Source organism: Gobius niger (assembly GCF_951799975.1).
Source record: "Gobius niger genome assembly, chromosome: 13".
Classification (NCBI taxonomy): domain Eukaryota; kingdom Metazoa; phylum Chordata; class Actinopteri; order Gobiiformes; family Gobiidae; genus Gobius; species Gobius niger.
In genome coordinates this window covers 7,954,249-7,969,121 of record NC_136864.1, presented here as the reverse complement: position 1 = coordinate 7,969,121, position 14,873 = coordinate 7,954,249, and the positions used below count along the sequence as shown (strand labels likewise).

Below are 14,873 nucleotides of genomic sequence, written 5' to 3'. Positions count from 1 at the left end.
AGGCAAAATTGTGCACTTAATTTCAGCATTCAGGTATCTTGAATGCCTTTTTTTTTTAGGGCCACCTGAGATGGGGATGCTGGAGGAACTCTGAGTGGGAGACAGTGGCTCAGTTGGTTGATTAAAGGTCAATTAAATTATTGTTTAAGTTCAGTGGTTCAAATCCCAGTTCCGACCCATGCAAACTGCTGTTGTGTCCTTGGCAGGGGCGGACTGGCCATATGTCCATTCTGGAAGAGTACAGAAGGGCCACTGGCTCTAGGGCCATCGGTCTGGCCTCTCACTTAACCTTACCCTTACCCCCGGGCGAAACCGAGCTTTACCAAAATCTAAAAGCTTAAAAGAAAAGCATCCAAAAACAAAAATGTGCTGGAAAAGCAACAAAAAAGTGACAAAAACACAACAAAATGTGATGAAAACGTAATGACAAAGCAATGAAAAAAGCGGTGAAAAAAACAACAAAAACATGACTAAAACCCCCCCGAAAAACAAGAGACGAAAACAGGCCAAAAAGCCACAAAAAAGTAATGAAAAAGCAGCAAAAACAAACAACAACAAACAAAAATGAAGCGACAACGTGACAAAAAGCTACCATCACTTTTCTAGATTTTAGCCTTCAAATGAGGCGTTACAGTGTTGCTCTCCAGTCAAGAAGCCTTTGGATTTGGGTAAAGCCGAACTGGAGAAAATACTCTCGGATAAGGCGGGGGGGTAAGAGGTTAACATATGTATTTGTGGAAGTGTCGCATTTACGCTAATTTGGGCCAGGCTGACCAGGGCTGTCCTTGGCAAAGACAATTTATGGGAATGTATGATTGATGCCTTGCTCCGGCAATCTACCGCAGGACAACTAAAATAGCTTCAAGTGAGTGTTGAATGAGTAATGATTACAGTTGTAAAAACCTTTCAACTTCGGTTTGTGTAGCGCAATACCCCTTTTTTATTATAGAGCATTATTATTGAGATTCTGGGGTGAGGAAAGTCTGGGCGTCTCTGCTTCTTCAACTGCTGGCTGCAGACCTGGCTTTAGATAAGCAAGATGGATAGCAGTGTAGTACCAACAAATTCTCCATCTGTGGAATCTGGTATCTTTGAATTATGTTGTGTGCTGCTGCTGCTGCTCTAGATCAAATTGACAACAGGAATCAATCTTTAGTGACACGAACAGGGACCTTCCTACGTGGACGCTCACGTAATACTCTCCAGCGTGAAGAATGGCCTCTCTCTGGACTCTATGGGAATCTGTTTGCCCATGAGAAATGGTTATATCTTGGGTAAATAAGTTGAACATTTTAGCTACCAGGTTTGTGGTTTAAAATGGCCAGTTTGAGGGAATTAGTGACACAACCTGTGGGGAAACACCAGCTTGCAATTATAGGGCTTAAAATTAAACAGTATATATTTTTTAAAGTCTAACATACATTTACTAGTCATAGTATAGAGATTTGTTAAAGGAAAGACACAAAGACACAGATAATGCTATTCTTAACCCTCACCTGAACCGAGCACATTTCCTCCAGTTTGGCATTACCCAAATCTAAAGGCTTCTTCAACAAAGCGTCAAAACAGTGACGAAAACGAGGATGAAAAAGGAAAAAAAACACGTAAAACAAGTAATGAGAAAGAAGAAGAAAAAAAAAGAGCCACAAAAAAAGCGACAAAACAAAACAGAAATGCTTAAAAAATGTGACAATTACATGATCAGTTTTGTAGGTCTTAGCTTTCAAATGAGGTGTTACTCTCATTAGGCTGTAAGCTTGTAGTTTTGGGTAAAGCCGAACTGGAGAAAATGCGCTCAGATTCGTTGGCTGGTAAGAGGTTAAAGACTGGATTTGGATGAGGACTATTTAAATCTCATATTTGGCTGCCTTTAGTCATCGTCTCCATGGAAACGAGCTGGAGACGTCCCGCTCCCAGTAAAGTCAAGTCTGAGGAGTCGGGCTGCAGCTAACGATTATTTTGTAATCGATTAATCTATCAATTATTTTTACGATTAATCGATTAATCACTTGGCTGTGAATGGTGTAGGAAAATTTTATTTTTTTATCACATTATAGCTTAAGTGGCGCTGTTTGAGGATGTGTTGATGGAGTAAACTAAAGGGAAATGTTTTTTGAAGGCCTTATTAATAAAATTTACAATGTACAGAATACTACAGACCCTAAATATAAAATCGGTTTTCATCAAAAATTCTACATTTTTTATGTCGTTTTTGCTCCATTTTAGTCTGTGTGAACCAGAAATCGATTAATCGATTACTAAAATAGTTGTCGACTATTTCAATAATCGATTAGTCGTTGATTAATCGATTAGTCGTTTCAGCCCTACTGAGGAGAGCTGACTGTATTTTTGAGGTGAAATGTTACCTGGTGTAGCTTTAACAAGACTTATGCACCATTGGTGTTTAAAATAATGTGATATTAGGTGAAATGCTTATCGAGGAGAATTGCATCATTGCCTGCTGTGGGTGCAAACATTTGGGCAAGGATTGAGTCATAAATGTATTAGTCAGTGTGGTGGCCATTTGATTACATTTGTTTGAAATTATTTTGTAATCATTAGTTTTAGATTAGTCCATGTTTTGACTTGGTTCATCTCCGTTTTTCCTCATGGTCATGTCCTCATTTTGCCTTGGCTAAATCCTTGTTTTGTCCTTATTTAGTAATGCTCATTAGGCAATTGAATTTAGTAATGATACATAGTAAAAAAACCACAAATATCAGTGGCGCTTGAAATATAGTGTAGATGAAAAGCAATCATAGTAGTAGTACCAGGGTTAATGTGTGGACTTCAGTTCACACATTATCCAAGACTATTTCTGATTCGTGACAAAACCAGAGACCTTCCCAGTCCATGTAAAACTAGTGTAAAGACCTAATTCTGTTCATTTAGAGCTATTTAGCCCCAGAAACTACTGTACCTATTTACAAAAAAGCACATGAGTAATTGGTTTAGTGACCTTCCTTCTAAGGTCTCATTTTAAAAGGCATCTTGTGAGTGAAATAACATTACAGGGATGTTACATAAGCAAAACACGTCTTCAAACACGCACAACCAAATGAGTGCCTCATTAACTTAGACTCAGTGAGCTACGGTGGCCTGGTGGGTTCACGGTTTGGAATAATAACACAATAGGGTAGAACCATGTTATTTATTACACAATATTTTTTTGCAAGATGTACAGGCAACTTGGACATAATTGGCTGTTTTAATATGACACTTACATTAGTCTGTAATGACGTCATGCATTGTTTTAATATTACAAAGGCACTTATGGAAATTACTTAAAAAATACAAAATGTTAAAAGGCACAAATGGTTAACAGCAACAATTAGCACTTTTTTAACTACAGTCTCTGAAGATATTATGCTAAGTTGATATTATTATATTAACGCCGTACTGCGAACATTTTTTGCATAGCAACACCTAGATACAGACGGCAGGGCGTCATTGGCCTGAACAGCAACACCTGCTTTATATTTCTGTTCAAAAGCAGGACACGTCGTTGTAAAGAATGGAGGTTTTCTGTGGAGTAAAAGCACATGTTTTACAGAGCAGATTGTCCACTAGAAATGAAAAACTGGCACTCGCAGTTAGCCTTTAGCTACTAACATACAGCTAACATTAGCATTATGGTTAACATTCTCTGTTATTTATGTATGTTGAACCACTTTGCTCCTTTCCATGTCTCTGTATCTTGTCAGAAATACAATAATTAACAATTTGTTAAAGGGGCTAGATGCAAGTTTGCCATTTTATACTCACTACTCCCCCCTCAGGTCTTAAGTGTCACTGCACCTTCGAAAGCTCGTGCATGACGGCACTTTGGACCCGAATTAACACCTTTTTGAGTGACAGTTCATGATTTTAGAGGCAGTTGTGGTGAACAGGTCTGGGCTCATTCTACAACTCAGGCCATTGCTGGAACATGTAGGGGGAGGAAAACACATTATTCTAACATTTTTAAACTCTGTATAGTCCCTTTAAAATAGTGGTGGAATTATAGACGAAAGAGTTTTTTCCTTAGTTTTCCCTCTCGACTGTGACCATTTGTGAGCGTTGCCTAATATGCCGTCTGTATCTACACCCTAGAATGTTCCGCAGTGTGGCTTTAAATAACAGCATACAGGATAGAAAGGGAATTTGAATTTGAACTCAAGGTAAACATTTTTGCATCAAACAATATCTGGAATGCTTGTTTTTTTTCGTCATTCAAAAACATTTTTACGTCCATTTAATATCAAAGAGCATCATCGTATAAAACTGTTTCTAAAATAAGACAATTGTTCAGGTTGAAACTGATGCTGTTCCTGGTGCAACTTGCTCTTGATAATAATGAATGAATAATAAAGGCAACACTGTTTCAGCTAAAAGTTCTGCTTCATGTCAATAAAAAGATATAAAAAACCTTCCTTGGGCAGGAGAAAACAGCTGCAATGTTGCAACAGCACTGATAAACGGACCGGTACTTTAACACATCAAAAAGTGGTCAAATTCTGTGAAATCAATGCCATACTGTATTCATTTGGTTTCGAGTTTTGTGTACGATTACAAAGCTTGCCACGTTTCTTTAATGCTAAGAATAGTTCCCCTTTGTTTGTTTGAAGTGAAGCCTTGAGCTTTTCCAGGGATATTGGTCAATTTGTCCAATAGTTTCATTTGTAAACGCTGGTGCACACCAAGATCAGGCACAAAAAGCAAAAACAAATCCTCCCATCCCTGGAAGTGCATCAGGGTTCATTTCAAGCAGAGCAAGTGTGAGCACAGCCATAGAGATTGGTTAATATTAGTGTATTAGTGCGTTTCTGAGCAACATCGCTAGAGTAAACATGTGGAGGAGTTCAGAAAACAGGTTTAAATTCGCTTCTACGTAAACAGATCGAGCCCTGATCACATCTTAATCTGCAGCGATACAATTTTACAGCGAAAGCGCGGAAAAATACACGCATGATGCACTGGAATGTAAAAGACGGCCAAAACTTTCAACAAACTAGGACAAAATGACACGTACATGAACCCAGCCGCCGTTTCACAGGCAAAACTAATGCTACTAACACTGTCGATAAATGTATTAGGCACGAGCAATGTTTGTGTGCATTTCTGTCATTGCACTAATTCATCTTTTAGGCCGGGACAAATTCAATTCAAAATAATACTTAAGTAATACAAAAAGTATACAATAAAAATGCTTATACACAGGAATATTTGCTTTGAACAGTGCACTGTAAAGTTGAATTATGTACAGTATGTGATGTAATACAGGAATAATATCACCAGAGGGCTTCAAATCCAATAAATGTACTGAGTAGAGTTATATTTGAAATTAGGGTGGGAGGTTTGGCAAAAATCATATCATGAATTCAGTAGCTTTACATTTCCATAAATCTGGCCTCCCTGACAGCAGCAGTACATTCAGAACTTTTTTATCACATAATCCTCGAGTTGTTCAGTTATATTTTGAGTACCCCACACCTCCTGCCAAAATTATTACAAAGTGATAAACTATACTCAGATTTACAAGTGATTAGTAGAGTGTAGTGTTCAAAATGAAGCTCAAATACTCTCAAATGGCATTAAGCTGCATTATAGTTTACAAATAAAAGCACAGAATCATGATATGAATTTGACATCGCCCCCACCCTCACAGATGGACTAGAACTCTCCCCCTCCAGTTGTGCGCAGTGCCTTATGGATGTTTTGTGGTTGCGGTGTTGTTAGCAGCACCTTCTGGCAGCAGGAGGCGGCTGTCGGGTCAGTTTAAAAGACTCGTTACTATCCGCGTCTGGGTTTTCCAAAGGTGGGATCTGCTTACCTGGAAAAACATCACAATACAGTTTTGATTTCACACACACACACACAAAAAATCATGTCCATTCATTAATTAGCCTCAAAGAGCTTATATTCTAAACATTTTTGACATTCATTATTGCAACAAAATAGAATAATCGAAGATCCTTATTACAACAAACTAGACTCAATCCATATAGTAATGTTAACAGAACAGTGTCTTCATTGTGACTCTACTATCCCCAGACCTGACTTGTACCTTTGCTGGCAGCGGGACATCACCACAATGTGTTGCTGCTGTTTTTAGCCAAATATTACCTTTAGGTTTAAGCATATTCTGTGTCTCAGCGTTTTTCAACACTTGATTGACGTACAATAGCGGCACATAACCTGGATTGTTCCTCAGTGTGGCTTTACATTAACAACACATCCCTGCCTCGTGTCATTGTTACAAAAATATAGATGGGAGCAACATAAGGTACTTTTGCCAAGTCCCCGCCCCCTCAGGGTGAAAACAGCTCCTTTTATTCTATGTTGCCAGATACAAAATCTCAAGATATTTTCTCATTCTTCATAAAATATTCCAAGAACCACAAACGCATCAGTTCACTGGCCATAGACGATTGGGAGCTCGATGTAGATGTCATTTTGAATGTAAAAAAACAACTTATCAATTGCTAATCTGTGTCAAGGGTCATTATTGGGAAACAGCTCCACCTGGTGGCTGAGTATCCTGCCCTTTGTGACTTCTTTAATTGGTATATAATCCTTATAATTAGACGTGCTCAGCATGTCAATTACGAGTCCTAAAACGCACATTAATGTTAACAATAGCAGCTAGCAAAACTACATACTTTTGATTTAATAAAGATATATAATAAAAGCTGTAGCTATAATTACTTCATAAACCAACAGCAGGCAAATGTTACAACTGTAATGATCACAGTGGGGTTCAGCTGCCCATTTTAAAAACATTAACCATCATCTGTATGAAGTATCTGAGGCAACAGATTAGAAATTCTTAGCTTCTGTTTAACCCAACAGGGACAATAACCCTCTCAGTCACAAAAATGTAGCTCCCATCTACAAGCAGCATTCATTTCATTTTAAAAAATGTCATAAACCACGATCACGAGTTGAATTAATTTGAGAATGTCTTGTAGATAGAATACAGTAGACAGAAGTAATTGAATTAAGTCATAAGTATGTTTCATGAGTGACCTCAAAATATTCTCTTTGTATTTGTGTCTTCAAAAACACACATTCAGAACTCCCCAGAGCAACACTGGAGAGTAGGGGCATTGGTTACTGGCACTTACTGATTTTTTGAAAGAGCTCTTCGATATTGATGGCGTTTCTCGCACTGGTCTCTATAAAAATAGCGGATATCGATTCTGCAAACTCCTTCGCCTCTTTCATGGGGACTTCCCTGCAACACAGAGGAGTGTACAGTTAACTACGAGTCCAAGTGCTGCACCGAGAAAACAATTATAAACAATACAAGGCAATTAGACTCACAGCTAAAACAAATTATACAGTTAAGCAGAACTTTTAACTTTGCTAGTTCCCCGTGCTGCCAGCGGAGGGCGTTTCAAGCTACACTCGAGATGATTAAAAGAGCAGTCCTTACACATCTAGTTCCCGATCTTTAGACTAGACAAGACCTTTGCGTTGATGGGATACACTGAAATCTTCAGTTCCAGACTGTACATGTTATGTACAATAGTGGAGCGGGGGTAGGACAGCAGTGTTTAGAGCCCCGCACGGGACTATTCAACCAGAGCCAGCAGTATGGTCTTTTACTCTCGGACAGAGCCAATGTTTAAAGGTACTAGTTTAAAAATGTTAAAACTAAGTATTTTCCTCCCCCTACATGTTCCAGCCATGTCCTAATGTGTAGAAAGAGCTCAGACCTGTCCACCACAACTGCCTCTAAAATCCTGCACTGTCACTCAAAAGGTGTTACTTCGGTCCAAAGTGCCGTCATGCACGAGCTTAATATAGAGACTGCAGTTACTCGTAAGACCTGAGATGGCAGTAGTGAGTATAAAAATGACGAATAAAGTTTGTCCTGTGAGAGCTTGAAAATGCTGAAGGAAGTACATGAGGCCGCACGCAATGTTGATGAACAGATGAGGAGAGAAAAGGGGAAGAAGCAACGAGTGCTTGTTGCAGTCACACCGTGCCTCAGTCTTTCTAAGCCTCGCCCCCCTCCCACTGATCTCTTTTGCATACAACACATTGAATTCAAACTATACAACACTATCAATGCTGAAATGCCAAAAGCCGGTTCATAATAAGCCATAATATGCATGATATAGTATGTCCACTTGAAATGATTATGTTTTACCTGATGTCTCCGAGATCGTTCTTGTTCCCCGCTATCGCCACCACAATGTCCTCTGGGCCGTGCTCCTTCAGCTCCTTCACCCACTTCTTCAAAGTCTGGAAAGAGTCCTGCACAAAACAAGAGAGACCTTATTGCAAAAACATGTCCTATTTTGGTATTAGCATAATCCTACAAAGAACATCGGCTAACTTTGAGTGAAAATTTGAAGGAATCTACAGTCTGATTTAATCTATCAACTGCATATGGACCTGGTATGTTATTGATAAATTCCTCCGTAGCAAAGAAACCAGCCAATAATTAATCAGGAAATCTGGAAAATTCAAAGCCGTAGTTCTGACAAGCAAAGAAAGATAAAAGAAAATGCATTGACTTTTACAATGGAGCATGAACTCAACCTGAAGCCAACATTGTTTCACATAACGACTGCACAGAGAAAAGGGAACTGAGAGGTCAACAAGAGTTTGCAGCTTTGACTTATTATTAAAGGAAAAAATAAAACGATGCAGCTCTGTTGTGTAGCAAAGCGTTTAGTTGTTGTTTTGTCATTTTCGTCTTACCAGTTTGGTGATGTCATAAACTATTACGGCAGCTGCAGATCCCCGGTAGTACATAGGAGCTAAAGAGTGGAACTGAAAAAGACAGAAATAAACGACGACAGTAATTAAAGTGGGATTGTGTTAGTACAATTTTATGATTTTCTTATAATAAAACTTTTCAAGACCAAAGTGTGGGTGGCAGTTGTGATTGCAGTATTGTAGTGCGCCTGCAGAGTAAGGCAGTTTGAGCGGGGGTGACTCAGTATTGCTCAGTGTCACACCTCCTCCGGACAAAAGCAAATCATCACTATTAAACGTGGATAATGACGAGTTCAAAGGCCACTGGGGCATTTCGTCATCGCTGTGATTCAGCTGATCATGGGGCGTGAGGGGGGGGGGGTGTGCGTGTGCATCCAAGCACTGCTGACTCTGTGGAAAAGTTACACCGGAAGGAAATACTACATGCATGGAGGGTTTAAATCTACCTTTTGTTGTTTACTCTGAACTTGTACAGATAAATGAGCCTGGTTTGCTGCTGTAGTCAAAGCTTAATTTCAGAAATGCAGCTTATTATTAGCATTTGAAAGTCATTCAGGTATTTATACTAAATATTTTCAGCTTGAAATAGAAAATACAAGTAAAAAATATGTAGCTTTTTGTTGTCTGGGTAAAAAAGTGCTCCACAGGTAAAGGCCCGATGTAGTGGAAAACATTTCTCCTTTGTCCTTGCAGATATTTGCGAGGGGGAAAAAATACCTGCTTGCATTATGCATCTAATTGTGAAGCCTTTTTGTTATATTGCTACATTTATCGTTAGCACAAGTAAGTCGTACATCTGCTAACATGGTCTAAAGGAAAAAACAAGATACAGTATCTTAAAGTGATAGTCTGGAAGTCTAAATGTTAACAAATGTTACAAAATGTGCAAAATCAACCACCTGGTCATGCATGTTGATGTAAATTAATTAATAATATATATGTAGGGCTGTCACAATAAATACCATATCGACTTGTCATTCAATAAAAAACAGATAAACGATACATTTTTGGGCTTGATATTTATCGTCTGTACATTTATTAGCATTTCCCCCCATTCTTCCTTTGTAAAACTTTGAGTTTCAAATTGAGTTTGAAAATATGTCAAGTTTATCGCGCGTTGTATGGTATTTTAGGATATGATGACTGATTACTGTCATTTTTATGCCTGAGTGTTTACATTATCTAGTATTGTTTGAATCAATAATATCGTTTATCGTGATACTTTCCTGCCTCAATATATCAAACTTTAAATTTATTGTGACAGGCCTATATACATATGTGTTATTTTTTGTGGAGTCCCTCCTTCCCGGATCTTAGCAACTAATCAGAGTCTAGTATCCTCCCTTGTCGACCAATGAGATGAGCTCTTCCTGTGTACCAGCCTGTCAGGTCCAATCAGGAGAGAGGGGGAGGAGCTTGATCGTTTACTTTTGAAAACTCTGTTCCTGCTCTCCTCATTTTGCAAACTAAGAAAGGCTTTCTGGTTAAAGAGAGGACTAATTTGATTGTTTACTTTAAAATGTCACTTTTTTCTCCTCACTTTGCAAACTTACAGACTATCACTTTAATAAAATGTGCAAAGGTTCAGTTTTAGTCATGATTTTGTCCATGTTTTTGTTCTGATTTTGTTTAGTCTTGTTTGACAAATCTTTATCTCATGGAAATGTACTTTCGAATGGTTAATTAAAATAACACAATAATACTGTTACCGCGATATTTAAGACAATATTTCTCCATAACGTGCAGCCCAAATTGGTAGCCTTTTATAGGGGTTTAGGTACTTTGTTTTCTGGTTGAATATTCACTACTAGTGCACTTGTGTCTTACATTAATCATGCGTCTAGGCCAATGTTTCTCTAACTTTACACACCAAGCACCACCTAAGGAGAAAAAAAGTGGCTTTCCAGATGTAAACTAGGACTAAACCATGTCCGAAATAGAACTACACCCTGATTAAAGTAGCTCTAACAATGTCCAACCCAATGTGTACATAATTATCTCTAAAGTAGACCTGCAGGGGAGTCCGAGTGCCTCATGCAGCAGCTCACACGCCACAGTAAGTTTGGAAACATTGCTCCACCTAAATCCTGTGTCATGAAATGCGAGTCATCTGGAAAAATGTATTGTATTCTCACCCGTTCCTGTCCGGCTGTATCCCAGATCAGAAACTTGTGTAGTTCGTTCCCACATGGCACTGTTTTGGTCAAGAAAGAGGCACTGCAACAAACAGCAACACGTTTTAAAATGTAAATAACAATAAGTAAGTGAAAATATCAAGAACAATTCACTACATAAAGTTACCCATTGTTGGATTTTATTTACCAAAGTGACAAAAATCTGCAATGTATACCAAATCTTTCCAGTTCATTAAAGCAGTTCTGAGTAACTCTTGCCCCCTAGACGAGGCCATAAGCGCCACTGCAGTTGTCGTAGCATGTTGCATTTTTTTACTCATTAATTGTCCGTGAGAGTAAATACTACGCTGACAGAAAATACAAAGACAGAGAGGGATATTGTACATCCAATTACACAATGGAGATTCTTTCTTTTCACTCAAACTTGGCTGTAAATACTGTTTAAGTGGCGCTAGCCCGCAGTTAGCTTTGCCCGTTAGCCTGTTAGCTTCTTCTTCGTGATTCCATAAGTGTGTATTGGGGCCTCCGACCCGTAGCAGGCAAATTTGCAATCGTGGTTTTCTGGCCAGAGACACCAGGGGGAGATGAAAGGCCCTCCAATCATCCCATTAACACTTGTATTACCCCCCAGAGGGACTACGGAAAGGATTTATTAAGGTAAACAAGTTACTTAGTACTGCTTTAAGCTCATCTTACCCTATGGTTGGGCTGATGTTGTGGTCAAAGTGGTCCTGGACAAATCTGCAAACAATACTGGACTTCCCCACTCCGGTGTCCTGTAACAGACGTCAACAATTAGAGAAATCACTCTGCTCAAATGTTTATGCTCCCAGAAGTGACCACTGAAAACACCTCTACTATAATTCTACATCTGTATCGTATATTATTAGATTTTGCTCTGTACTGTTTGAAAAGAGAGTAACTTAATGCATATTTGTTATTGCCTAAATTACAATGGCGTAATACAATAATAGCCACTCTTAATGTGACACAGTGACATTCCAAGGTACATGTTATTCACAAACAGACAGCAGAGGGTCACTGGTCACTGTTTAACTGCATTGATCAATGGGGTCACATGAGGAAAGCCGATGATGAGGTTTGGACACAGCTATTCCGGAATAAAGATACTAAATATAAACACACTTCCTCTGTGTGTTACTCAGCACTGATGACGTAACCTCATTTAGGCAACACGGATAATTATAGTACTGATAATGTCATCCCAGTGTTGCCCACACACACGTCACTGTTGGCGAGTTTAAACTTGAAAGTGAATATGACACTAACACTGTGATATTTAAGATTTTGCTACAAATGCTACCACAACTTCTCGCTGGTTTGACTTTTTTTGTTGCGTTTATTATGGATCCTTAGACACAGGAAATGCCATGGGAAGAGGTAGAATCTCAATCTGTTCGCGATGTGAATCCAAATGACCCCAACAATGAGATACTGTATGAGTGAGAAAAAGAAGATCCTGTCAAGAGTTCTTTACCTCTTTCATGTGAACATTAAAATATCTACTTTTCCCCCTAATTTCATTCATAAAATTGGCACTTCACTTGTGTACAACAACAACTAGCAGAGAAAATGACCCGATCAAACCGAGTATAAATGAGAAAAAACGTGTCACAACAATAATAATAGTGATGCAGGTATAGATATGTACTCAGTAGGCTACTTGAGTGTTTATTTAGGTTTCTATTTTTACTTGTACTTGAGTAAAATTAATTCAAAGTAACGTTACTCTTACTTACAGTAAATATTTTGGCTACTCTACTCACCTCTGAAAAAAGGTTTAACGTCTTAAAGCTGGAGTACCTGATTTTTCCTGCACAAACTGTGACACTTTTTGATTTGGTCCAAACTCGTTTCTAGCTCTCACAATCCCTCGTGCATGTCCGAATTGCTCAAGCTGATTTTTTTATATGCATGTCTCAAGCCTTGTACAGCTTTGTGCGGTGGCAAAGTGAGGAAGACGGGACAGCCCTCAACAAAAATTTCACTAATTTAGATTCTACTTCTATCTTCTATTGCTCAATTAAAAAAACATGCAACAAAGTCTGTTCTTAGCTGTGTTTACAACATACTCTGTGGTGGTAAAAACAAATTTACTTTACAACAACAAAAAGTCAGGCACTCCAGCTTTAAGCACATTCTCTACAATTTGGTTTTGCTCACATCTAAAAGCTTCTTGAAAAAAGTGTCAAAATAGCAACAAAGATTAGGATGAAAACGCAACAAAAATGTGATGAAAAAGTGACGAAAATGTCCAAAAAGATCCAGTTAGGTCTTAGCTTTCAAATGAGGCGTTACCCTGGCCTATATGCAGTGACCTTATGGATAGTTTTGGATAAAGCTGAACTGGAGAAAATACTCCTCGGTTAAAGGAACAGGCCACCGTTTTTCCACACTGAGATATGTTATTACCTGAACTTAGACGAGTTGATGCGTACCTGTCTGGTCTTTGTGCGTGCCCTCAGTCCCGCAAAACGACCAGAGATGTTGTTAGTATTTCGCCTCTCCCAATGTATTCCTATAGCTCCAAACGGGGGTGAAGTTGGAAGCGACCAAGCTCTTCCACGGGCACAAAGACCAGACAGGTACGTATCAACTCATCTAAGCTCAGGTAAGAACATATCTCAATATGGAAAAACGGTGGCCTGTTCCTTTAAAGCGGGGGTCTTTTTTCAAAGGAAACATACCTCAAAATGAAAAAGAATCAACATCAACTATGTAGAAAAACGCATCGGACACACTTTTCGTACTAACTTCACAGTAATCATAAAGATATTTTTTAACGTAGACAATTCGGCAGGATGAAAAAGCTCCTTTGAAACAGTCGGTAAACCCATTACTTAAGAGGAGCCTGCGTACTTTTGCTGCGTCTTAGTCATAACGATGTTCCCATGTCTGCTCCTCCAAAATGTGCTGACAGGACATCACTACCCCCCCAAAAAGCACATCGTAAAATGTGTCTAAATACTTTTATTTCGCCGTAAAACTCGAATTTGCGTCCGATTTAATGAAGTGAGGCGGACTGTTTCTGATTTGCGAACGCTGCGGGAAAAACTAACGGCGGATGGTCTGCGAGTGACGTCATGGCTAATGTACCGTCAGACATTTGGGGGAAAAAATGCCCCAAAAATGCGAAATATTGTCGTGAAAGTGTAACAAACTGGACTTGCGCACACTAATACGAAGCTAAAATATGACGTGGGGCGATGTCAGTATCGTAAATGGCAGTAATATACACTTTATTACGCGTTAACGTTGTCTAACTGCAAAAAGGATGCACGCACGTTTACAGTTAGGAGATAAAGGATCTCTTCAGTTAAAGTTATAAACCAAAAATGTATTACAGTAAGTGGGTAAAGAATGGGGAAAAAAATGATTTGTTTGCTAAAAAATGTTCTGGTGGTCTTGATGCCCGATGCTCCTAACTAAATGGAGGAATTTCTTGCTCATAACAAGTCATAAAAGTCTCCCCCGATGCCGTACTTACCCCTAAAAGGCAGACTTTGAGCTCCCGTATGGCCATGGCGAGTCGAGCAGGAGTTTTAAATCATCGTTTTGTTGAAATTCAGTCACTGTCTTTGTCTTTTTGCCATGGTTTGTTATTTTTTTCCCCTTCTTCTCCGGTCTTCGCGAATAAAAGCACCCAGCCCCAGAGCAGCAGGCGGAGACAAGCCGCATCCGGGAGAGGCGTTTCAAAATAAGAGCCGACGCGGTCAAACAGGAAGTGCGCTTCAAAATAAAGGTGAAGCGAAAGAAAAGCGGGAAAAATCAATGAAGTGGTTTTCATTTTGTTGATACTTGCGCTTTTTCAGATGTTAAACAAGGTCATTAGCAAATCATAACTCGTAATTTTTAGAGAAAACTGTATTTAAGCTTTTGTATTGCATTTATTTTTGTTATTTCAGGTTAAGAAATGGTTAACAGCCACTTGAGACACAATGAAGTCCCATTTAGGTCTATTCTAAACACTTTTCAGATCTAGTGTGATTTTATATTGATCTAGGG

General features: G+C 38.9%; 1 protein-coding gene across 1 annotated transcript; it reads right to left on the bottom strand.

Annotated features, from left to right (window-relative positions):
* Window positions 1–5,425: 5,425 nt before the first annotated feature.
* rab31 (RAB31, member RAS oncogene family) lies at window positions 5,426–14,554 on the bottom strand. Its single transcript, XM_079569910.1, has 7 exons — window positions 14,356–14,554; window positions 11,544–11,623; window positions 10,848–10,929; window positions 8,695–8,766; window positions 8,138–8,244; window positions 7,107–7,216; window positions 5,426–5,812 (listed from the first exon to the last, which is right to left on the bottom strand). The coding sequence occupies exons 1-7, from the start codon at window positions 14,389–14,391 to the stop codon at window positions 5,715–5,717; spliced, it is 585 nt and encodes a 194-aa protein (XP_079426036.1). The 5' UTR covers window positions 14,392–14,554; the 3' UTR covers window positions 5,426–5,714.
* Between the last annotated feature and the right edge of the window lie 319 nt (window positions 14,555–14,873).

What these genes read in the sequence shown, in the direction of transcription:
- rab31 (XM_079569910.1), bottom strand. Translation starts at nt 14,391, where the DNA reads ATGGCCATACGGGAGCTCAAAGTCTGCCTTTTAGGG. An exon ending in AACATCAGCCCAACCATAGG is followed by an intron (nt 10,930 to 11,543) that starts GTAAGATGAGCT and finishes TGTTTGTTGCAG; the next exon opens with TGCCTCTTTCTTGACCAAAA. An exon ending in ATACAGCCGGACAGGAACGG is followed by an intron (nt 8,767 to 10,847) that starts GTGAGAATACAA and finishes TGTCTTTTTCAG; the next exon opens with TTCCACTCTTTAGCTCCTAT.